Raw genomic sequence first — 24,142 nt, 5'->3', positions numbered from 1 at the left:
ACTCTCCAACCCCCGAGGGTGGGCCTGAGCTGAGTTTGAGTCTGAGTGCTGCTTTACAGTGTTTGAATAATTCAAGCGCCAGAAGCCTAAGGTGTCGGTTTTCATTGCACTGTTGTCATGGGCACAGGTGTCTCAACACCTATGTAATGCACGTGTGTAATTAAGCTAATGAAAGGACAGAGAGGGAGGAGCTGCTGTCCTGTGCCTTGGACTCCTCTAGGCTGATCAAGGGAAGTCCCTGGTCCCTGTTGTGCTGAGAGAGCAGCAGGCTCATACAGAGTCCAGGTGTGGGGAATGGAAGAAGGAAGGAAGGGTGAAACAGAAATAGGAGAAAGGGAGAGAGAGTGGAAAGAGGTGGACAGGGGACAATCAGAGTCAGGGAGGCAGAGAGACCAAGAAAATTACAGAGGAAAAGACAAGGAAGCAGAGACAGAAAAAAGGCAAAGCGGGTGGGGAGCATAGGAAAGGGCAGAGGCAGAGGCCAGAAGAAGCAAACAAAGCCCAGCAGAGAAGAAGGACCAAGCTCTCAAGTCCAGGGCAAGCACCAGTTGGATGATCAGAAGACTGGAGGGGCTGCAGGGCACCTTAGAGGGTGGCTGGACCTGCCAGAGATCTTAGTCTTACTTCTGACTTCTAGGTACTGTCTACATCATCCTTGCCAGCTGGGCCTAATTTTGCCCTAGGTCTGGCCAGGAGGCCTCATACACAGAGACCTGCCCCAATTCCTACTGTGGCAAGGCCATGGGGCTCCGGAGCCACCACCTCAGCCTGGGCCTTCTGTTGCTGTTTCTACTCCCTCCAGGTATGAAGCTCAGTACCCCACCCCTGGCCTCTCCTGGCAGTGCTGCTATGCCTGTCCTCCCCAGATCCCTTTCCATGTGGTCTCTCTTGTCTTTCTCCTCAGTACCTGTTCTGAGAGCAAGCTCTCTATTCGGGGAGTGTAGAGGAGAAGGGTGCTGAAGAGGGTAAGAGGAGACTTGCCTGGCTGGGGTGGGAGCAGTGAGCAGGGAGACTCCAGAGAAGGGGGCTGGGAAAATCAGAGGGGCCAGATGCTGAAGGGCCTGCCTGCCAGGCCAGGACTTTCTCTTGCAGACAATGGGAAGCACTGAAAGGTTTCAGCAGCATACTGGCCTGGACAGATGTGCATGCTTGAAAGCATGGTCTATGGGCATGTAATGGGTAGGGAAAGGTGAGCCTCAGGGAGGGGATGGCAGTAAGGGGAGGGTCCTGGCCTGGAGGGGAGAGGATGGACTCAAGACAATGTTTAGCGAAATGTGGAGAATTAGAAGGATCTGACAGGATCTGGAGATTGACTGGATTCGCTAGGGAGGAGGTGGGATTGGGAGAAGGGAGGGATAATTCCCACATTTCCAGCTGAGAGCATGCTATTTGCTAAGATAGGGAACATGGGATAAGAAGCACTTTTCTGCCAGGTGCAGCGGCTCACGCCTGTAATACCAGCACTTTGTGAGGCCGAGGCGGGCGGATCATGAGGTCAAGAGACAGGCCATTCTGGCCAACATGGTGAAACCCTGTCTCTACTAAAATACAAAAATTAGCTAGATATGGTGGCACATGCCTGTAGTCCCAGATACTTGGGAGGCTGAGGCAGGAGAATTGCTTGAAGCCGGTGGGCGGAGGTTGCAGTGAGCAGTGAGCTGAGATCGGCCACTGCACTCCAGCCTGGGGCCTGGCGAAAGAGCAAGACTCTGTCTCAAAAAAGAAGCAAGTTTCAGAGCATAGAGGGAAGAACTGAGTTCGTATTTTGTTCCCTCAGAGTTTAGGGTGTCTGTGGAGTAGACTGTACTCTATTTGGGTCGAGCTCAAGAGAAAAATCTGGGATGAAGAAAAAGAAAGGAGCCAAGGACAGGATTCTCAGGAACAATCTTTAGTTCTGGGATTGAGGACAATGTGTGTCAGGAAAGCCTAGTAAAGTGTGTTTGCAGAAAGAGGGAATGGTCCATCGTATCAGAAGTTTTGAAGAAACCAGCTTGAGATGGAGAAGTGGAAACTGTAAGATTATTCGAAAGAAAGGAGAGACAGACCCAGGGTCAGGTTTAGCAAGTTTATTTAACCTGCCAGGCTGTCTCATCACAGGAAGTGAAGACAGCTGCCTAGCTTACAGACTGTGGGGGTTATATAGGGGTTTGCAGGTGGTCAGGTGCTATTCTAAGAAAAACTGTATTCTGGTTCTTAGGGCTGACATCCTGTTCACTGGGGTCAACATCGTGGGTTTGAGAGCCACGTGTGACCACATCCCAAAATCTAGGTGCCCTGTTTATAAGGCCTGAGGCTGTTTCTGTTATAAGCTTGGCTTAACAGGGGAGAATGGAGGGGGTGGGCTATGGGCCCTTCTTGTTATAACCCTAACAGAAACAAGTTTGAGAGAGACTTGAGGGGGCAGAGCAGTGGGGTTCATAATCCCTGGGTGAAAGTCTATACTCTTGGGGCTTATTTGGGTTGCTCTGGCATTTGTGGAGAGGCAGGCAGACTCCAGGTCCTTGGAAAGGAAAGGGTGGAGGAGAAATTTGTCAGCCTAGTGCCAGAAAATAGACCAGTTCACTCCACGACCTTTACCTCATGTGTCACTGCAGACAGGCCAGGGAGAAACTAGAGCCACAGCTAGAGCAAGAGAGGGCATACATCAGGAGGGCATTCATAAGGACAGGGCCCCAGCCCTGGCAGTGGAGGGTGGGAGCAGAGGCTTTGGGACTAGGGCCTGGGATGGACAACCCTCCTTACTATCCCCACAGAGTGCCTGGGAGCTGAGGGCCGGCTGGCTCTCAAGCTGTTCCGTGACCTCTTCACCAATTACACAAGTGCCTTGAGACCTGTGGCAGACACAGACCAGACTCTGAATGTGACCCTGGAGGTGACACTGTCCCAGATCATCGACATGGTGCGTTGTGGTGATGATACAGCTGTGGAATCTTAGCTGTCTTAGTGTCAAGAAATGAAGGGGTGAGAGACTGGGATTCTTCTCCATGGAATCCCTTTTCTATAAATATTAATATTAACAACAACGGTAACGGTTACTAACTGTAGGGTACTGACTGTTGGGTGCCTACCTTGTACCCAACATTTTGCACACTTGAACTTACTGAATCCTTGCTAAGCAAGGATTCTTACCCCATATAACTGCTGAGGAAACTGAGGCCCAGAAAAAAGAAGAGCCCACTAAGGTCACATGGCAAGGTCAGGCCTGGGTGGGAACTGGACAGAATGGACAAGTTGGGTTTGTGGGTGCTGACCAGAGCCCTACAGGTGAGTGTGCACAGACAGGGCAAGATATACATATACATGTCCACATCTCTACCACTCCCTGCCCCCACTAGGATGAACGGAACCAGGTACTGACTCTGTACCTGTGGATACGGCAGGAGTGGACAGATGCCTACCTTCGATGGGACCCCAATGCCTATGGTGGCCTGGATGCCATCCGCATCCCCAGCAGTCTTGTGTGGAGGCCAGACATCGTACTCTATAACAAGTACTGCCTATCTGAGCCCCTCCCCTCTCCTACCCCTCTCTAGACTTGCCCTTAGCCCTGGGTATACACTGATGCCCTCTCCCTACCACCTAACCCAGTTGCCATGCTGCCCTGGAAGCTTTCCCCCAGGACCCTTCTAAGGTACCCGGCACTCACAGCCCCTCCATGGCACCCCCACTTTAGGCCATCCCAGACCAGCCCAGGCTAAACGTCTCCTGGGAACCTACTGTGTGGTCCAGGGCAGATGTCTGAATCACAAGGGCCTCTCTAGGGCACACTTTTAGCTCTAGGTCTTTCAGGGCTCTCTCAAGAGCCTGTCTAAGGGTCTCTTTCCTCCAGGACATAGCCCTCTGGAACACTGCTTTATTGTCTCCTAGACCAGTTTTGTGTCTCTCAGCCAAAATATAGCTCTGCATATTTTCTCTGGGAACCCCTCTACAAGTTTTGCAGATGGTCCCCAAGGGAAGTCACTGTATGGCCCAGAGGTACCTCTCTGGGTTCTGTAGAGGCCTTTTTTTTTTTTCAGAGTCTTGCTCTATCGCCAGGCTGGAGTGCAGTGGGGCAATCCCAGCTCACTGCAACTTCCGCTTTCTAGTTTCAAGCAATTCTCTTGCCTCAGCCTCCCGAGTAGATTAGTACTACTAGTGCCCGGCCTGCAAAGGCCTTTTTATACATCCTCTAGCTAGTCTGTGTCCCTTCTGGGCCCTTCAGGCACCACCCCTTCTAGGCCTTGAAAGGCAGTGGATCTCTCTAGGTGTGCTTCACCCTCTATGTGGCTTTGTTCTGAAAACAAAAATAAGCCGGGCACGGTGGCTTACGCCTGTAATCCCAGGCCAAGGTGGGTGGATCACGAGGTCGAGATCGAGACTATCCTGATCAACATGGTGAAACCCCGTCTCTACTAAAAATACAAAAAAAAAAATTAGCTGGGTATTGTGGCACGTGCCTGTAATCCCAGCTACTCAGGAGGCTGAGGCAGGAGAATTGCCTGAACCCAGGAGGCGGAGGTTGCGGTGAGCCGAGATCGCGCCATTGCACTCCATCCTGAGTAACAAGAGCAAAACTCCATCTCATAAAAAAAAAAAAAGAAAACAAAAATAAAATTAACGAAAGAAAAGCAGAAGTTTATTAACCTGCTCTACCCCTCACAGGAGAGGCCTTAGTTCAAAAGTATTTTTCTCTGAAGGTAGAGGCTTAGGGGCCTTGTTTAAATAGAGATTCAAGAAAGAGCCAATAAGTTGTAAATGGTGGCAAGACAAAGGCGAGGGCAGTTCCAGTCTTTAAAAGGCAGGCAAACGTGGGAAGAGGGCGAAATCTGTTCCCAGATTCCTCTGGTGCCTGCTGGTGCCCTTTGGATAAGCAAGTGCTGTCTCCAGCAAGGAAGGACTGATGTCCTGCCAACAGGCCAGTAGAGGCTGGGGCCGGGTGCTCCCCTGCGTCGTGAGTGTCTCGAACTTAAGCAGCCTCAATATTCTGGGGAGAAGTTTTGGTTTCCGTCTCCCGGCCGGCTGCTCCTCCGGCAGAACAGCCTGGGTGAGCCCCGCCCCGCCTGTCCACAGGGCGGATGCGCAGCCGCCAGGCTCCGCCAGCACCAACGTGGTTCTGCGCCACGACGGCGCCGTGCGCTGGGACGCGCCGGCCATCACGCGCAGCTCGTGCCGCGTGGACGTGGCGGCCTTCCCGTTCGACGCCCAGCGCTGCGGCCTGACGTTCGGCTCCTGGACCCACGGCGGGCACCAGTTGGATGTGCGGCCGCGCGGCGCCGCCGCCAGCCTGGCGGACTTCGTGGAGAACGTGGAGTGGCGCGTGCTAGGCATGCCGGCGCGACGGCGCGTGCTCACCTACGGCTGCTGCTCCGAGCCCTACCCTGACGTCACCTTCACGCTGCTGCTGCGCCGCCGCGCCGCCGCCTATGTGTGCAACCTGCTGCTGCCCTGCGTGCTCATCTCGCTGCTCGCGCCGCTCGCCTTCCACCTGCCCGCCGACTCTGGCGAGAAGGTGTCTCTGGGCGTCACCGTGCTGCTGGCGCTGACCGTCTTCCAGCTGCTGCTGGCCGAGAGCATGCCGCCGGCCGAGAGTGTGCCGCTCATTGGTGAGCAGCTGGGGCGCAGGGCGGGTTGGGGGGTGACGATGCACGGGGGTCCCCCCAGGGTGGGGCCTCGACTGGGCCTGGGTCTGCAGAATGGCCTTACTTCAGAGCGTGAGAGAGGGTTGTCCTGGGAACGTGTCCTGATTTTCAGACTGAGAGGAAAGGACTAATTAGCCCCTTCTGGGGAGAACGCCTGTCATAACTGGGCCTTGATGGTGGAACAAGGCCTACTTGGTGGTGGAACATTAGAGCCTACTAATAGGCAAAATCCACTGAGTGCTCGCTGTGTGCCAGGCACTCCCCTAAGCACTTGACCTTTATTAACTCAGGTAAGCATCACCACAAACCTAGCAAGTAGGTCCTCTGGTTATCTCCATTTGTACAGAAAGGATGTGTATCTTGCCCCAGCTCATGCCCATCGTTATTTGAGAGCAGGACTCTTCTGGATTGTGTATGAGTACAGCCTGCAGCAGTGAGGGGAGCAATTAGGGAGCAGTAGCTTCTGATGTCCCACATGTAGGAATGAAGGATGGGAAGAACTAGGCCCCTACCTCCTTCCTGCTTCCATCCATGGGGCTTGGAGGGTCAGGAGAGGCTCATGGCTGGGCTTATTTCCATTTGTGCAGAGGAGGCTCAGGATCCACAGGCTTTTGTTTTGAGTCTTAATTGGCTCTCTCTCTTGCAGGGAAGTACTACATGGCTACTATGACCATGGTCACATTCTCGACAGCACTCACCATCCTTATCATGAACCTGCATTATTGTGGTCCCAGTGCCCGCCCAGTGCCAGCCTGGGCTAGGGCCCTCCTGCTGGGACACCTGGCACGGGGCCTGTGTGTGCGGGAAAGAGGACAGCCCTGTGGGCAGTCCAGGCCACCTGAGTCATCCCCTATCCCTGAGCCTCCTGAGGGAGGGGCTGGCCACCCAGAGGGCCCTTGCCATGAGCCACGGTGTCTGTGCCACCAGGAAGCCCTGCTGCGCCATGTAGCCACCATTGCCAATACCTTCCACAGCCACCGAGCTGCCCAGCGCTGCCATGAGGACTGGAAGCGCCTTGCCCGTGTGATGGACCGCTTCTTCCTGGGCATCTTCTTCTCCATGGCCCTGGTCATGAGCCTCCTGGTGCTGGTGCAGGCCCTGTGAGGACTAGGACTAAGTCACAGGGATCTGCTGCAGCCACAGCTCCTCCAGAAAGGGACAGCCAAGGCAAGTGGCTGCTGGTCTTTAGGCCAGCCAGTCTCTCCCCACTACTCCTAAGACCCTGGTACACTTGACTTCACAATCCACGAGGGAGCACTCATTGTCTACACACTCTAAAGGAAGTCCAGAGACCTAATTCCAAAAAAAGGAACTCTACAAAGGCAATGTCACGGAGTACAGTCTTGGAGGCACAGAATTGTTGGTGCTGGGTATTAGAGCTGTCCGTGGTGAGCATGCTGGTTATTTTGAGAAACAGACTGCCACATTTCCTGTCTTCCTTCCTAGATGGCTGCTTTGCAGGGCCTTGGCTCTTACCTTTCCCTGCCTAGGGGCGCAGGGAAAAGGATTGGGGATTCTCAGTCTAGTTTCCAGACAGGAGGCCCTATGGACATTTGGCTCCAAATTCCCAGTTCAATAAAGTAAGCGTGTACCTAGCACCTCCTTGATATTCTGCATTACCCTTGAGATCTGTGGTGGTGGAAGCTGGAGGTCCAGGTCTATCTGTACTTCAGGTCTGTCTCATGGCTGCTGGTGCAAGTCCTGGAATTCAAAGCCTGAGAACCTGAAGTTCTGATGTCCAATGGTAAGAGAAGGATGTCCCAGCTCTAGGAAAGAGCATGAATTTGCCTTTCTCCTGCCTTTTTGTCCTCTCCATGCCCTCCCACATTGAGACTGGAACTTGCTCACTCAGTCAACCAACTCACATGCCAATCTCCTGTTGAAAAACCTCACTGACACATCCAGAAATAATGCTTCCCCAGCTGTCTGGTATTAGTGGTGTCCATGGTGGTGGGTTATCATAACTTATTAATGCCACTGTCACTAAAGTTGGTATATAACCCCCCACTGATAAATTGGACTAGCTTAAAAAGAAAAAAAATTTAGGCAACCTGGGCAAGATAGGGAGACCATCTCTACAAAAAATACAAAAATTATGCCTGGGCGCGGTGGCTCTGGGGGTCCAAGGCAGGCAGATCACAAGGTCAGGAGTTCAAGACCAGCCTGGCCAATATAGTGAAACCCTGTTTCCACTAAAAATACAAAAAATAAGCCAGGTGTGGTGGTAGGCACCTGTAATTCCAGCTACTCAGGAGGCTGAGGCAGGAGAAGACCTTGAACCTGAGAGGCGGAGGTTGCAGTGAATCAAGATCACAACACTGTACTCCAGCCTGGGCAACAAGAGTGAAAATCCATCTCAAAAAAAAAAAAAGCCAGTACTTTGGGAGGTCAAGGCAGTGGATTACCTATTATCTGAGTTTGGGACCAGCCTGACCAACATGGAAAAATACATGTCTGTACTAAAAATACAAAATTAGCTAGGTGTGGTGGCAGGTGCCTGTAATTCCAGCTACTCGGAAGGCTGAGACAGGAGAATTGCTTGAACCCAGGAGGTGGAGGTTGCAGTGAGCCGAGATTGCACCATTGCACTCTAGCTTGGGCAACAAGAGTGAAAAAACTGTCTAAAAAAAAAAAAAATAGGCATGGTGGCACGCATCTGTAGTTCCAGCTACTTGGGAGGCTGAGGTGGTAGGATCACTTGAGCCCAGGAGTTCAAGGCTACCATGAGCCATGATGCGAGGAGCCTCAGAAATCATGATTAGAGCAGAAATTACACATGTGTTGAGAAAAATAATGACTGGGATTTGACTGCGGTGCTGGTAGAGGACGAGAGCTCTCTTTTCCGACTTTCCTCCTCTCAGTGTGCTGTAGTTAGACACTGTTCACCCCATTCCCACACATAGACATTGAGAGCTTTACAGTGTCCAAGGCAGGGGCAGTGCAGGGACCAGCCACTCATAGGCATTTTTTCCTTTCTGAGATTCACACATTTCCTGATACCACCTCTGTGCCTCAGACCCAGTCCCTTCCCTCAGGAAGCTTACAGTCTGACATGGCAGACAGACATGACACGTGGTATAGAGAAGCATCCAGGGCTCTGTATGGGAGCGTAGAGGCAGGGTCCCTAGCCCAGCCCAGTGGGAGAGGTCAGAGAAGGCTTTCTGGAGGAGTGAACGGGAGCTTTGCACATGGACATATGAGGCATCTGAATAACACCAGCAGGTATCATGGCCAAGTGCTTTCCTCTCCAGTCACCCCCAAATCAGCAAAAATCCTTTCTACCTCCAAGTGAGTTGCTGCCTGTCTTGAAGTGCCCCCCAATCTCCCCTACTGGCCCCAACCCATTATTCAGAGTCTCATTCCTAGAGCCCTGGGTAAGTTCAGTCCCCAGATTGTCTCCTATTTCTCCCCCAGCAGGTCTGACAGCTACCAGAGAAGGTCCTGGATTTCCTTGCAGATGGGGTTACCAGGAATCTTGGTTACAATGAAAGCACACATGGCCAACATCCTCAGACTGGGCAGAGGTGGTGGGCAAGGCTGTCCTGTGTCTCACGCATCAAAGGAAGCCTGGACCGTCTGGAAAGGGCCTCACCGTGAGGAACCAGAGCAGTAGCAGCAGAGCCCAGACTGCAGAGAAGGGGCTCTGTCCCATGGCTGCAGAGAAAACGGGCAGAGGGGTTGATGGAGAGAGGGAGAGAGGTATTTAGCAGCACAGGAGCAAAGTCGGGACACGCAGATACAAGGTGGAGAGATTGGCAGAGTGAGCTGGACAGACTGACTTAAAATTGCCGTGGGCAAAGGAGAAGATCAAGTTTAGGGAGGGGTGGTCCAATGGTAGTGGGTTATCAGAACTTACTAACACTAGAGTCACTGAAGTTGATGTACAGTCCCCCCACTGCTAAATTAGACCGGCTTAGAAAAATTTTAGGCAACCTGGGCAACATAGGGAGATCCCTTCTCTACAAAAAATACAAAAATTAGCCTGGCGTGGTGACATGTATCTGTAGTCCAAGCTACTCGGGAGGCTGAAGGTGGGAGGATCACTTGAGCCCAAGAGTTTGAGGCTACAGTGAGTTGTGGTAGCACCACTGCACTCCAACCTGGGTGACAGAGTGAGACTATGTCTCAAAAAAAACTTTTTTAAATAATTTAGGAAGGTAGACAGATGAGGAGACCAATTTAAGTCCCACTTTCTCTTCCGGAGGTCATTGGGTCTAACTTTCTGCCTTCTCTTGGCATAAATAAGGTGCTGCAGAGTGGGATGAAACATGGATTCAAGATCGCAGTGGGATCTGCTGTGGCTGAACTTGGGTCCTCTGCCCAAAACCTGGTAGGAGAGGTGTGGGGTGGACTTGGAGGAGAAATCTTAAACGTTCAGTGCCTAGAATTAGGTAATGAGAACTCAGAGATGCCTGGGTTGGAGGCTGGAAACCTGGCTTCTGGTCCTGGCTTGGCCACTAACTCAATGTCATCTTGAGCAAATAACTTCTCTCTCTGGGTCTCACTTGACCATATAAGGAGCGTAATGCTTTCTGTTCTGCCGCCTCCCCATAGATTATTGTGCAGTAAAGATGAGATGAAGGCCAGGTGCTGTGGCTCATGCCTGTAATTCTAGCACTTTGGGAGGCAGAGGCGAGAGGATCACCTGAGGTCAGGATTCAAGACCAGACTGGCCAACATGTCGAAACCCTATCTCTATGACAAAAATTAGCCGGGCATGGTGGCCCACTCCTGTAATCCCAGGTACTCGAGAGTCTCAGGAAGGAATCACTTGAACCTGGGAAGTGGAGGTTGCAGTAAGCTGAGATTGCACCACTGCACTCCAGCCTGCACCACAAGAGCAAGACTCAAAAAAAAAAAGAGATGATGTCTGGGGAGGTGCAGGGACCATCCTAGTGTGGTAGTTCAGAGTTTGGCTCTAGAGCTAGGCTCCCTAGCCTCCAGTTCTTAGTAGCTGGGTGGTACAAGTTGGTTGCTGTCTCCTCTTTGCACCTTGTGCCTTGGTTCTGTCATGTGCAGAACAGAGGTGATGACAGTACCATTGGGGTGTGGTGAGGATGAATGGCATGATGTTCCTGAAGTGGATCAGAGGAAGCTGGGGGTGGGGGGGTCCTTTCTGCCCACTCACAGAGTTCTGAAGGACAGAGGGAACACCCAAGACTTGGGGAGGAGCTACTGTTTCTTCACTGGAAACGGCCCATTCCCATGTAGAGACACCAAGTGTCCAAGGGAAGAGAAGAGTCCAATTTGCTATTTATACACATGGAGAAACAGAGGCACAGAGAAAGAATGGGCTGGTAATAGACAAAGAGCAGAGCCTGGACCACAGCCCAGGCTTCCAGCACCCAAAGCTTGGCCTTGTGACCTTCCAAGGTGGGTTTGAGGGAACCCTGAGGGCAGTTACAGAGACATTGGGTTCTGAACTGGGAGGCAGAGAAGGACCCAAGGAGGACTTTGTGAGAAGCAGCCCTTTCGTCCCTCAGCTCAGTGCAGCCTGAATCTCTCAGGGGCCTAATGACTGGCTTTTTCCTGTAAGGGATAGGCAGACTCAGGCTGGAGAGCAGGTGTCTCTGCTCCCCCAACCATCTGCTCTCCCACACACACATCCCCTGGCTGAGGCTGGCAACCCCCAAGGTGCCACTTCAGAGAGTGCACTTTTTTTTTTTTTTTTCCGATTTATGAGGTGGTTTTCTGATAAAAAGATCCAGGTGGGCCAGGCACAATGACTCATGCCTGTAATCCCAGCACTTTGGGAGGCTGAGACGGGTGGATCACCTGAGGTCAGGAGTTCAAGACCAGCCTGATCAACATGGTGAAACTCTGTCTCTACTAAAAATACAAAAAATTAGCCGGATGTAGTGGCATGTGCCTGTAGTCCCAGCTGCTTGGGAGGCTGAGGCAGGAGAATCACTTGAACCCAGGAGGTGGAGGTTGCAGTGAGCCAAGATTGCACCATTGTGAAATAAAAAGATCCAGGTGATGGGACCAACCCCAGGGCAGTCCACTCATCCCTGAACTGAGTCCCATAGGTGCCTACAGGACTTACCTGAATTATCTAGACGGCAAGGCGCAGACTTGCACTTCTTGTCTATAGAAAAGAAACAGTAAAGAATGAAAGGCTCAGGAGCTCTCAGGAGGGAAAGGGACTCCCAAACCCTGGTGGTCCATCCTTGACTTGTTCTAGGAGAAGTTGGTGCATTTCCCCCTAATTCTGCTCTTTCATGGTGGAATCTCCCTTGACTAGGTTTGCCTCAACCCCTGAGCAGCAGGGCCAGAAGGGAGTGGGCCATTAAAGCCAGGGTCCACTCTGGGGCACTCCTGCTCCCTGGGCCTGTAACTCTGCCTCTCTGCCGCACTCATCGCTCCTTCTTCCATGCCTCACAGCAGCCTGGTTTGTTTTCTTCACATGCCTTCATCACCTTCTGTCAACTGATGCACACTCCTGATGCTGTCCAAAATAGGAAGTGAAGCCCACAGCCCTTCAGAAATTAAGAACCTGGGCCCATCCTCATGGTTCCTCTTCTGGCCTGTGCTGGGGGCATGGACAGGAGGAGTATCCACCACTTCCCGATCACAACCTGAACTGGACCTTAGGAGCACAGCACCCGACTGCTGTCTTCCTGCCCCCGCCACCCCACCCAGCACACCCTGCAGCACAGAATCCCTCTTCCATCTCATAAATGTACTTTTCTTAGAAACTGAGGTTGGGGATCCTACTCAATTCTGGCAACAGCAGTCTAGGTGTCAGTAATCTGGAAAATAATTCCCTTCCAGCCTCCAACCAGGAGAAAAGCCCGACCAGGTCGGCTCGCCCACTCAAATGGCCAGAGACCCCTGCCTTGGCCAGGATACCCTCTTCAGCCTCCCAGCAGGCAAGTGGTCAGCTATGGCTTAGATTGCTCCAGGGGCAGGAAGTGCACCCCTTAGAAGCTTATGTCTCCCCTTAGATGGAAGGGGTTGTGAGCTAGTGGATATGACTGGCTGTATTTATGTATCTCTGGGACACAGGATACACAGGACACAGGATAGGGGCTTGGGTTTGCCAAAGTCCCTGGTGGATGCGGAAGGCCCACCTTCCGCACAGGTGCTGACCAGCGCTTATCCTCCTACCTTTGATGTACTCGCAGTTGTAGGTGCTGCGCCTGCCCAGGGCCCGGAGGTAGATGCGGGCAGGCCCCTGGGCCGGTCTGCTGGCATTGATCACTTGGAAGGTCTCAAAGGGGGGGATCAGCACCTCTTCCTCTCCAGGGAAGAAGGAGTAGCCCTTGATAGGGGCCCCAAGGCAGGTCCAGATGCCAAAGAAGGTGTCCTCACCAAACTGCTGGGCTGCAACATTCTTCAGGGAGGCGGAGGCAAAGCCCCCCAGCCTAACAGTGGCCCCAGGCCCTGCTGGTCGGAAGCGCAGGCCATTCACGCCTCGGAACACCTGGTGGCACCGGGGTGGATGCTGCCTCCTTCCCAGCAGCTGCAGGGCCTCTGTCAGCAGGAAATGGAGTGTCTTGAAGGAGAAGTGTTGGAGGTAGTGGGCCCGGGAGCGGCCCGCCTCACGCACTGCTGCATTGAACTCCTTGTGCAGGGGGCTGTTGGCTGTGTAGGCCAGGAGGGCTACCCCATGCTCATCGCGGAAGCCTGGAGGTGGCGGGGGTGAACGGGTAGGGCTGAGGCTCCACTCTGGACCCCAGGCCTGGCGCTCCTGCCATTGGCTGCTTGCCAGTGCCCAGCCTTCTGCATATACCTTGTTGGCCTGGAACTCCGTGTGGTTGAGATCCAGGAGAGCAGCTGTCATGGCGGTGGCACAGCCAGCGTACTGGTCATCAAAGGAGGTCAGGGCCATGTCCAGTGGCATCTCTTGAGAGAAGAGGTCTCGACGTGTGATGGAGTGACTCTGGGCCTGAGGGGGCAGGAGCAGCAGGGATCGAGAGGATAGGCCCCTGGGAGAATGAGTCCCCTGCCATCCAGCTCTGCCCTCCACTGAGAAAGGCACCAAGGGCCCCAAACACACGTGGAGGGGAAGGGGATTGGGAACCTCTGGCTATAATTTCCCTAAGACTAGCATCTGGGGCTGTCCCCTCAGGATGAGTGATCCCCAAGGGAAGTATCAGGCATTCTTTCCTCTCTCTCTCTCTTTCTCCATCCAGGGTTCAGAAGAAGCCGATAGCTCAGTTCCCTGCTGGGATGGGGACCATGAGGGATGCCCATACCTGAAGTGCTTCCATGAGGCCCACAGACACAAGAAGCAGAGACATCATGGCAGGCATCTGCATGCTGGTGACACTGGGCCAGTTGCTGTCTCTCTTTGGGTCTCAGTTTCCTCATCTGGAGAATTGCACTGTTAATTTGTATAGTTTAATAAACATGAATTGACACTTGGTCTATGCCATTCCTAGTGCTTGGCACTGAGAGTCATAAGATAGATGTTGAGGTTCAGAAGAGAGATGACTGTCCTTGCTGGAAGGAACATGGGTGACTTCCTGGGGGAGGTGACGTGAACAGGGTCTTGCAGGATGAATAGGAGACTAAGATGTCAGCAAGTGGAGACTGGGAGAGAAAAGATTGGCATTTCAGCTGGGAAAGGACTTCTGTGCAGTGGGAATGGGAAAAGCAAAGGTATTGGAGGTGGGAACTCTGAGTATGTGAAGAGGGAAAGACATGTCATCTAGGCTGGCAGAGCTTGCAGGGTGGGAACATTGGGAAGACTGGGGCCACTCATGAAGGGACTCGACTGCCATGTGAGAGGCCTGGGTATCACCTCACAGGGGTTGTGAGGTTGGGACAGGGGCAGATCAAGGAGTGTTCAGCTGATATGGCCTTAGCAGGACTCCAGGTCCAGGGGTTGCTCCCTTTCCCTGCAGTTCTCTTGTGGAATGAGTCTTTGGTGCTTCCAGGGAGGGACAGATATAAACCCTGGGTGCTAGGGGAATAGGGACTCATAAGAGCAGGAGAGGACAGAGGGTACTGGCTTCCCCAAGGGAAGTGGTGGGAACCATAAGCCTTCTGCACCCTCCCTGTTGGGGGACAGGTAGAGTGTACCAAGTGGCTCCAGGCATCGGGTCTCGAATGGAACAGGCAGGTTTTTTTCTTTTCTTTCATTCTTTCTTTTTTTCTGAGACTGAGTCTCACTTTGTTGTCTGGGCGTGATCTCAGCTCACTGCAACCTCTGCCTCCTGAGTTCAAGCGATTCTCCTGCCTCAGACTCCTGAGTAGCTGGGACTATAGGCACCTGCCACCATGCCCAGCTAATTTTTGTATTCTTAGTACAGACAGGGTTTCACCATGCTGACCAGGCTAGTCTTGAACTCCTGACCTCAAGGGATCTGCCACCCTTGGTCTCCCAAAGTGTTGGGATTACAGGAGTGAGCCACCGTGTCCTGCCTTATTGTCATTTTTTTTAAGAACTAAAAGGAAACATGCTTACACATACACATTTTATTACCTTTTTTTCTCAGAAAAAATACATCATGAACTTTCTTCCATATCAGTACATAAATATCTCCTTTGCTCATATTATGGCAGCTTAGTATATCTCATGGTGTAAACCATAAACCATTTCATAACTTATGAACACTTAGGTTTTCTTCCTAATTTTAAAATATTATACACAATACTACAGTGAATATTCAGGTATATAAATTCTTGTCTACTTGTGTGCGTGTTTTCATAGAAAAGATTTTGAGAAGTAAAAATGAGATTTAAAGAATATGAATATTTTTTATTTTGATAGAAACTGCCACCCCACCAACAATGGATGAGAGTGCCCTTTATTCCACATCTTTGCCAGTGCTGAATATGATTGATCTCTTTTTAATTTCCATTTAACTGGCAGGAACAATGGTATCTAGTTTTTGTTTGTTTGAGACAGCGTCTTGCTCTATTGCCCAGGCTGGAGTGCAGTGGCACAGTCATAGCTCACTGCAGCCTTAACCTCTTGAGCTCAATCCATCGTCCAGCCTCAGCCTCCCGAGTAGCGGAGACTATAGGCACACACCATGATGTCTGGCTTATTTTTATATTTTTTTGTAGAGATGGAGCTTAGCCATGTTGCCCAGGCTGATCTTGAGTTGCTGGGCTCAAGGGATCCACCCTCCTTGGCCTCCCAAAGTGTTGGGATTACAGGCATGAACCATAGCTCCCAGACTCTGTTTTCTTTCTGAACACAAATGTTAATATAGTGAGTGATTCTTTATCTTTTCGAATCTGATAAAAGCTGAAACCAGGCGCGGTGGCTTACGCCTGTAATCCCAGCACTGTGGGAGGCCGAGGCAGGTGGATCACAAGGTCAAGAGATCAAGACCATCCTGGTCAACATGGTGAAACCCTGTCTCTACTAAAAATACAAAAATTAGCCGGGCATGGTGGCGCATGCCTGGAATTCCAGCTACTCGGGAGGCTGAGGCAGGAGAATCACTTGAACCCAGGAGGCAGAGGTTGCAGTGAGCCGAGATCGTGCCACTGCACTCCAGCTTGGGCAACAAGAGCGAAACTCCGTATCAAAAAAATAAAAATAAATAAAAAGCTGAAACCCCCACTTCAGAAAATGATTATATGCACCTTCACACAAACGTTACATAAATATCAGGGTGGTTATGCCTCTGCCCCCAGTCTCATTTAGGTTAAATGTCAGTGCTTTATCCTCCACTCTGGCTCTGGGAAACCTGAGTTTGGTTAACTCAGTGACTCTGAGACCCTGAGATCCTATATGTCTATAATTTATGAATCTTCAAACTTACGATTCTGTAATTGCTAATATACAATTTAAATTTGAGGTATGAGCGTCTCTGGGCAATGGGGTTAGCCATAGTTTTTACTAAATTCCACATGTCCAAAATGGAGCTCATTATCTTCTCCCCCTCAAAAGCTTCTTACTCATTTACTCAACAATTATCATTATTTTAGCATCTGTAGCATGTCAGGCGCTAAGGATATAATTATGAACAACTACAGCCAGGCATGGTGGCTCCAGCCTATAATCCCAGCACTTTCGGAGACTGAGGCTGGAGGATTAATTGAGCCCAGGAGTTTGAAACCAGCCTGGGCAATATGTGTGTGGTGGTACATACCTGTAGTCCCAACAACTCTGCAGGCTGAAGTTAGGAGGATTGCTTGAGACCAGGAGGTTGAGGCTGCAGTGAGCTATGAAAACCCACTTCCCTGAGCAGGGTGCGGTGGCTCATGCCTATAATCCCAGTACTTTGGGAGGCTGAGGCTGGTGGATCATGAGGTCAGGAGTTCAAGACCAGCCTGGCCAACAAGGTGAAACTGTCTCTACTAAAATGAGGGCTGGACATCAGACTTCCTGTTCCTTAGAGGGTCCCCAGTGGGACTAGTTGATCACAGTGGTAACAGGCTTTTTATTGGCTGCTTTTCTCTTCTCTGACTTTGCCACTCTTTTTCCCTTCTCTGTCTGACTTTTGCCACTACTGAAAATAGAAAAATTAGCTGGGTGTGGTGACAGGCACCTGTAATCCCAGCTATTTGGGAGGCTGAAGCAGAGAATTGCTTGAACATGGGAGGCGGAGGTTGCAGTGAGCTGAAATTGTGCCACTGCACTCCAGCCTTGGTGACACAGTGAGACTCCATTTCAAAAAAAAAAGAGAAGTGTATAATTTCAAGTAGTAAAAGGAACCAAACTAAAACAAATTGGTAGCAGGAGTGCTATTTAAATGAGGAGCTAACCAGAGGAAGCACACAGTATATACAGAACAGCATCAGCTGGGCATGGTGGCGTATGCCTATAATCTCAGCTACTTGGGAGGCTGAGGCAGGATGATCACTTGAGCCCAGGAGTTTGAGATCAGCTTGTCTCATTAAAAAAATAAAAACTGTCTGAGCATGGGGGCTCATGTCTGTAATCCAGCACTTTTGGAAGCCGAGGCAGTAGATCATCTGAGGTCAGGAATTTGAGACCAGCCTGGCTAAAATGTTGAAACGCTGGCTCTACTAAAAATACAAAAAATGAGCTGGGCGCAGTGGCACTCACCTGTAATCCCAGCTACTTGGGAGGCAAAGACAGGAAAATCAGTTGAACCTGGGAGGCAGAGGTTACAGTGAGCTGAGATTGGGCTACACCACTCTAGCCTGGGTGATGGAGCAAGACTCCATCTCAAAGAAGTAGAAGCAGGGCCGGGTGCAGTGGCTCAAGCCTATAATCCCAGCACTTTGGGAGGCCGAGGCAGGCGGATCACGAGGTCAAGAGATTGAGACCATCCTGACCAACATGGTGAAACCTTGTCTATACTAAAAATACAAAAATTAGCTGGGCATGGTGGCATGTGCCTGTAGTCCCAGCTACTCGGGAGGCTGAGGAAGGGGAATTGCTTGAACCCTGGAGGCGGAGGTTGCAGTGAGCCAAGATTGTGCCACTGCACTCCAGCCTGGCACCTGGCAACAAACTGAGACTCTGTCTCAAAAAAAAGAAGCAGGAGCAGGAACAGAATAAGGAAGAGGAAGAAAATGGCATCACAGTGGGATGTAAAGCATGAGAGATCTAACCCATTCCAGGATGGAAGGCTATTGGGCAGGGTATGTGGCAGCCAAAAAAAATGACTGGAGGCTGGGCGTAGTGGCTCACACCTGTAATCCCAGCACTTTGGGAGGCTGAAGCAGGTGGATCACTTGAGGTCAGAAGTTCAAGACCAACCTGGCCAACATGGTGAAACCCTGTCTCTACTACAAATACAAAAAAATTAGCCAGGTGTGGTAGTGCTCACCTGTAATCCCAGCTACTCCAGAGGCTGAGGTGGGAGAATCACTTGAACCCGGGAGGCAGAGGTTGCAGTGAGCTGATATTGCGCCATTGCACTCTAGCCTAGGCGACAGAGCGAGACTCAGTCTCAGAAAAAAAAAAAAAAAAAAAAAAACTTGAGCTTTTGTCTGTGGTCTCTTGAAGTCCACCAAGGAGGCTTGAGCTACTGTACTAGTTCCTCACTTTCCTGTGTAGACTCCAGTCATGGGCTCAGGTGGGGCTTTTCTCACTCTATGCACTCCAAGAGGGGAACACATGCCCCAGAACTGATGCCCTAAGGTCTTGGCCATGGTGATTGGTTCATGGATGGACACAGGACCCAAGAAGGCCAATCAGAGTCTTCCTGAGAGTTGATCTATGGATGCAAAGAGAGTGTACCTGACACTGTGGATTCCTCAGTCCATATACCCGGAGCCCATCTTCAAGCCCACATGCAGGTGCAGTGGGTAGTTCTCATGCAGGCTGTCAGCCTCCCACTTTTAGGGCTCACATTTTTCTGTGTCTGAGGCATTCTCCATCACCCTGGGAGCCTGTTTTCTGCAAGCACAGGGAAGGCCGAAAGTGTAGGGAATTTAATGTTCCCAAGGACAGCCTTCAACCAATGAGATCTGGAAGTCAGACTTCCTGTCCCTTAGAGGGCTGCCAGTGGGACTAGTTGATCACAATGGTAACAGGCTTTTTATTGGCTGTTTTTCTCTTCTTTGTCTGACTTTGCCACCCCCTCACTTGTATTTCTTGGGATCGCTTTACAATGAAGCTCACTGCACCCATGGACTTGTCTCCGGGTCTGCTTTTGGGGGAAGGAAACCGAGAGCGTTTTCTTTGGTCTTCTTTAGTCTGGACCACCAGAATGAACAGGTGAGGAACAGACCCAGGCCCAGCCCAGAGCAAGGAAGAGCCCTGCTGAGCCAGACGGGCAGCCTGAGCAGAGCTGCCCGAGCAAGTCCAGTTTAGATGAGCCAATCAGCATCAACCTGAAGACTTCGAGCATGGAAGTAAATGTGTGTTTGCCACTAAGATTTTGTGGCACATGGCAAAATGATTATGCAGCAAAAGCTCACCAGGTGAGCTGTCTCTCTCATTGTGTCTCTACAGCTCTCTTTCTGTCTGTATCTGCTCTACAGGAATCAAGACAGACCAGAGGCCTGGGATTGGGGAGAAGCATGAAGGCAGATGGAGGACATGGAATCAGAGGACCTGACTAAGAGAATGGCAGTGAGGATAGACACAGAGTTAGGAGGTAGAATTTACAAGACTTGATGTCTGATGGGTTATAGAGACGGATGTGAGAGAGGGAAAAATCAAGGATGACACCGAGGTTTCATACTTTAAACTGGAAATGCAGAGGAAAAGCAGAGTAGACTTAAAAAAAATGAAGCTGCTCTTTTATTGCACATCTTCTTTCACCATTCTTACGTGACTGCAGAGTGTCCTGCTCCAACACAGCCTTGCGCAACTTTTTTTGTTTCAGCCTCATTGAAGTATAATTAGTATACAAAAAAACTGCACAAAATTAATACATACAATTTGGTGAGTTTGGAAATAAGCTACATTCATGTTACCATTACCACAATCAAGGTTATAAACAGCTTTGACACCTCCAAGTTTCTGTGTATCCCTTTGTTTTCATTATTTATTTATTTATTTATTATTTTGAGACAAGGTCTCACTCTGTCGCCCAGGCTGGAGAGCAGTGAATCTCTGCTTCCCAGCTTCAAAGGATTCTCCTACCTCAGCCTCCTGAGTAGCTGGTACTACAGGTGCCCACCACTATGCCCAACTGTATCTCTCATTGCATCTCCACAGCTCTGTTTCTGTCTGCATCTGCTCTACAGTAAATGAGATAAATCAGAGGCTTGGGGTGGAGGAGCAGCATGAAGACAGACTGAGGACATGGGATCAGAGGACCTGATTTTGCATTCGTATTTAGTTGTGAAGGGTTTTCACCATGTTGACCAGGCTGGTCTCAAACTCCTGACCTCAGGTGATCCACCTGCCTAGGCCTTTCAAAGTGCTGGGATTACAGGTGTGAGCCACTGCACCTAGCCTTGGGTTTTTTTTTTTGTTTTTTGAGATGGAGTTTCACTCTTGTTGCCCAGGCTGGAGTGCAATGTGTGATCTCAGCTCACTACAATCTCCATCTCCCGGGTTCAAGAGATTCTCCTGCTTCAGCCTCCCAAATAGCTGGGATTACAGGCATGTGCCACTACGCCTGGCTAATTTTGTATTTTTAGTAGAGACAGGGTTTCTCCATGTTGGCCATGCTGGTCTCAAACTCCTGACCTCAGGTGATTGGCCTGCCTCAGCCTCCCAAACTACTGAGATTACAGGTGTAAGCCACCATACCCGGCCTCTTGTTTTTATTTTTATTTATTATTTGTGTTTGAGACGGAGTTTCGCTCTTGTTACCCAGGCTGGAGTGCAATGTCGTGATCTCGGCTCACTGCAACCTCCACCTCCTGGGTTCAGGCAATTCTCCTGCCTCAGCCTCCTGAGTAGCTGGGACTACAGGCACGCGCCACCATGCCCAGCTAATTTTTTGTATTTTTAGTAGAGACGGGGTTTCACCATGTTGATCAGGATGGTCTCGATCTCTTGACCTCGTGATCCACCCACCTTGGCCTCCCAAAGTGCTCGGATTACAGGCTTGAGCCACCGCGCCCGGCCTTGTTTTTATTTTTATTTTGTTTTGTTTTGTTTTTGATTTTCATGTAGCAAGAACACTTAATGTGAGATCTATCCTCTTCACTCATGTTTAAGTGCACAATAACTTTTTGTTACTATAGGCACGATGTTATATCCGAATAGACTTGAAAAGCCCATCTTGCTCATTATTGTAGTCCCAGTTAAAAATGTATTGAATGAATTATTGGGTTTGGAGGGGAAATGATGAGAAATGTGAACTCCCTGGAGCAAATGTCGAAGAGGTAGTAGAATGGATAATCAAGGAGCCATCTGAGTCACAGGTGATTGAAATCAGGGAAGAGGTGAGGTCCCCAGAGCAAGAAGGCTGAAAGGCAGAGGGCGAGCTGCTTGATGGATGAAGCCAGAGGTCAGGTGGAACCACACTCCTCCTTGGCTTTCTAAAGGCTCTTTGCATTTGGCCCTTGGGTTTCATGAGACACTCTGGTATCCTTGTGATAAAATCCTCTTTAGGGGCCGGGTGAGGTGGCTCACGCCTATAATCCCAGCACTTTGGGAGGCCGAGGTGGGTGGATCACGAGGTCAAGAGATCGAGACCATCCTTGTCAACATGGTGAAACCCTGTCTCTTCTAAAAATACTAAAAAATTAGCTGGGTGTGGTGATGCATGCCTGTAATCCCAGCTACTTGGGAGGCTGAGGCAGGAGAATTGCCTGAACCCAGGAGGTGGAGGTTGCAGTGAGCCGAGATCGTGCCATTGCACTCCAGCCTGGGTAACAAGAGCGAAACTCCATCTCATAAAAAAAAAAAATCCTCTTTAGGCTTAGTTTATCTCAGGGTGGCTCCTGTTAATTTGCCATGGCAAGTCTCACATAATAAACCATCCCTATTATTCACCCACTCACCCGTGGTGGTCACCTGGTGTCCATTCAGTCAGTCAGTCATCAAACATTCACATAGTTGCCATCTAATGCTGGGTGAGATGGAGTCTATCCTAGATTCTCCTTCCCCTCAATAGCCGCACCCTCTGTCCTGGCTCAGGTTTGTCTGGCTCCTTGCTGACCTCCCACCTCCAAAATTAGCCCCACTAACCTGCGCCAGGAAGAGCGATGTTTTTAAAGGGCAACTCTGGTCATGTTCATTACCTGCTTAAAAGCCCTCTGTGCCAAAACTGACTAGAATAAATATCTCAAAATACAGAGTAAAAATGCAGAGATGAAAATTATGAGGGAAGAGATAAGAATACATCTAAGGGCCAGGAGAGGTAGCTCACGCCTGTAATCCCAGCACTTTGGGAGGCCGAGTTAGGCGGATCACAAAGTCAAGAGATCGAGACCATCCTGGCCAACATGGTGAAACCCTGTCTCTACTAAATACAAAAAATTAGCTGGGCATGGTGGCACATGCCTGTAATCCCAGCTACTTGGGAGGCTGACACAGGAGAATCGTTTGAACCCAGGAGGCGGAGGTTGCGGTGAGCTGAGAATGCACCATTGCACTCCAGCCTGGGCAACAAGAGCAAAACTCCGTCTCCAGAAAAAAAAGAATACATCTGGGGAAAAAAAGCAAATAAACAAAACATCCCTCCATACCCTCAGGACAGAGGCCAGCATCCTTATCCTGGCCCTCTATGCCCTCTGCAGCCCCGCACCCACCACTCCTGCTTGGCTTCTGTAGTACAGAACAAAGTCCCAGGTGGGGCTCCGTGGTTCCCCTCCCTGTCGCTCTGCACACATCGCCCCTCTCCTTGGGACATTTCTCCTGGCTACCTACTCTTGAAGACCTAGCCTGGGGGTCACCTCCTCTAGGAAGCCCCCTGACTCCTCTGAGCTTCCATATCACCCTGTGCTGTCCTCTGTCACTGTCCTTATCACACTGTGCTGCCCTTATGTGTGCCTGGCTCCTCTCCTGGCCTGTGAGTTCCTTGAGGGCAGGGACCATATATGCCAAGGCCAGGCACAGGGGATGCCCCCAAAATGTTTGTTGAGAGTCTGAGGAGCTTTCTCAGCACAGCTAGCAGTGTAGACCACTGCAGAGCAGGTGGGTGGCTGGCCTTGGTGACCAGTGTTAGGGGAGATGTGGCAGGAGCCAGAGGGATGGGGTGGGCACGGGCCCAAGGAGCCGGGGACTCTAAGCAATTGCTTTTCTAGCCCAAGGGAGCTGGCTTTCTGTCCTCCTTCTCATCCCACTCGGGGCAATTCTTTTGTCAGTTTCTCATCAAGGCCCTTGCTGAACATCCTCTTCTGGGAATGTGACCTCAAATCTCTCCCCAGGAATCCCAAACTTCCCATGGCTCCCAATCTTCCTAGGTATCCCAAACTTCTGCATCAAAGTTTCCTGGAAACTTTCTCACGACTCCTAAAATTCCACCATTCATCTCCCAAACTTCACCTCAAAATCATCTTTCCTGCCCAGCACCCAGGAGGAGAATGGTGTGCTCCTTACCTAAGCCTTGTCCTGTGTGGGGAAGCTGCTGCTGGTCTCCTCCATGGCCACCAGGAAAGGAGAGGACAAGTTTTTTTTTATGTTGTCAATCCCCACCCCTTGCACCTCCCCCACACAGCTGCTCAGAAAGGCTACACTCCCCATCTATTTCTGGATGTCTCCTCAGGTCTCATGAACACCAGCCTCTTCCCAGTCTGACCTGCCCAGTGTTCTTTCCACAGAAAAAAGAAAAAAAAGGGAATCCCAGAGAGGAGATGGACTGAAGCACTGGGGATCCAGGCTGGGACAACTGCCTCCTCACTGGCTGTGATCCTGCACTCTGGTCAGCCAGGGAGGAGGAAGAGAGGAGGAAGCTTCAGAGCCCTGGACTCAGAGAGCATCTCCTTGGATTTTGTTCCTTTCATGTGAACACTGAGACTTAACTAAGGTGCCAGGAGAGATTGGGACTAAGGAGGCTGGGTTCTGGGTCCCAGCCCAGTCCTGACTTGCCAGGTGATCTTGAAGGACTTTCTGCCAACACTTAGGATCCCTACCCAATGACTAGACTTGAGTCCATCTCTTGGGACCTTATTTTGAGTTCTGGCATGGGAGAAACAATTCCTCAAAGCCAGAGGGTGTGGGGACAAAGCAGCTATCCCCGTAGATCTGGTCTCAGGGGCTGTCCCAGGAGGCCAAGCTGACTCCAGGTGGTATC

The 24,142-nt window shown here is 50.8% G+C and overlaps 2 protein-coding genes across 4 annotated transcripts; one reads left to right on the top strand and one right to left on the bottom strand.

The window, feature by feature from the left end:
- Positions 1-208: 208 nt before the first annotated feature.
- CHRNA10 (cholinergic receptor nicotinic alpha 10 subunit) lies at positions 209-6,722 on the top strand. Its single transcript, XM_078340352.1, has 6 exons — positions 209-285; positions 638-802; positions 2,754-2,899; positions 3,336-3,490; positions 5,050-5,582; positions 6,265-6,722. The coding sequence occupies exons 2-6, from the start codon at positions 742-744 to the stop codon at positions 6,720-6,722; spliced, it is 1,353 nt and encodes a 450-aa protein (XP_078196478.1). The 5' UTR covers positions 209-285; positions 638-741.
- On the bottom strand, positions 4,594-23,500 carry ART1 (ADP-ribosyltransferase 1). 3 transcript variants are annotated; one of them, XM_002754878.6, is made up of 5 exons: positions 23,449-23,500; positions 13,820-14,156; positions 12,729-13,509; positions 11,665-11,706; positions 4,594-9,272 (listed from the first exon to the last, which is right to left on the bottom strand). In XM_002754878.6, the coding sequence occupies exons 2-5, from the start codon at positions 13,880-13,882 to the stop codon at positions 9,175-9,177; spliced, it is 984 nt and encodes a 327-aa protein (XP_002754924.3). In that variant the 5' UTR covers positions 13,883-14,156; positions 23,449-23,500; the 3' UTR covers positions 4,594-9,174. The 3 variants fall into 3 exon arrangements, with proteins under 3 accessions (XP_002754924.3, XP_009005751.3, XP_035121457.3); XM_009007503.5 differs by having other exon boundaries at positions 13,820-13,947; XM_035265566.3 differs by having other exon boundaries at positions 13,820-13,934.
- Between the last annotated feature and the right edge of the window lie 642 nt (positions 23,501-24,142).

Source organism: Callithrix jacchus, chromosome 10 (genome assembly GCF_049354715.1).
Source record: "Callithrix jacchus isolate 240 chromosome 10, calJac240_pri, whole genome shotgun sequence".
NCBI classification, from domain to species: domain Eukaryota; kingdom Metazoa; phylum Chordata; class Mammalia; order Primates; family Cebidae; genus Callithrix; species Callithrix jacchus.
Note: the sequence above shows the minus strand (reverse complement) of the source record. Positions and strands in the feature narration are given on the sequence as shown.

What these genes read in the sequence shown, in the direction of transcription:
- CHRNA10 (XM_078340352.1), top strand. Translation starts at nt 742, where the DNA reads ATGGGGCTCCGGAGCCACCACCTCAGCCTGGGCCTTCTGTTGCTGTTT. An exon ending in GCTGTTTCTACTCCCTCCAG is followed by an intron (nt 803 to 2,753) that starts GTATGAAGCTCA and finishes CTATCCCCACAG; the next exon opens with AGTGCCTGGGAGCTGAGGGC. An exon ending in CGAGAGTGTGCCGCTCATTG is followed by an intron (nt 5,583 to 6,264) that starts GTGAGCAGCTGG and finishes TCTCTCTTGCAG; the next exon opens with GGAAGTACTACATGGCTACT.
- ART1 (XM_002754878.6), bottom strand. Translation starts at nt 13,882, where the DNA reads ATGCAGATGCCTGCCATGATGTCTCTGCTTCTTGTGTCTGTGGGCCTC. An exon ending in CAACTGCGAGTACATCAAAG is followed by an intron (nt 11,707 to 12,728) that starts GTAGGAGGATAA and finishes TCTTTTCTATAG; the next exon opens with ACAAGAAGTGCAAGTCTGCG. An exon ending in TTGCCGTCTAGATAATTCAG is followed by an intron (nt 9,273 to 11,664) that starts GTAAGTCCTGTA and finishes TTTTCTCTGCAG; the next exon opens with CCATGGGACAGAGCCCCTTC.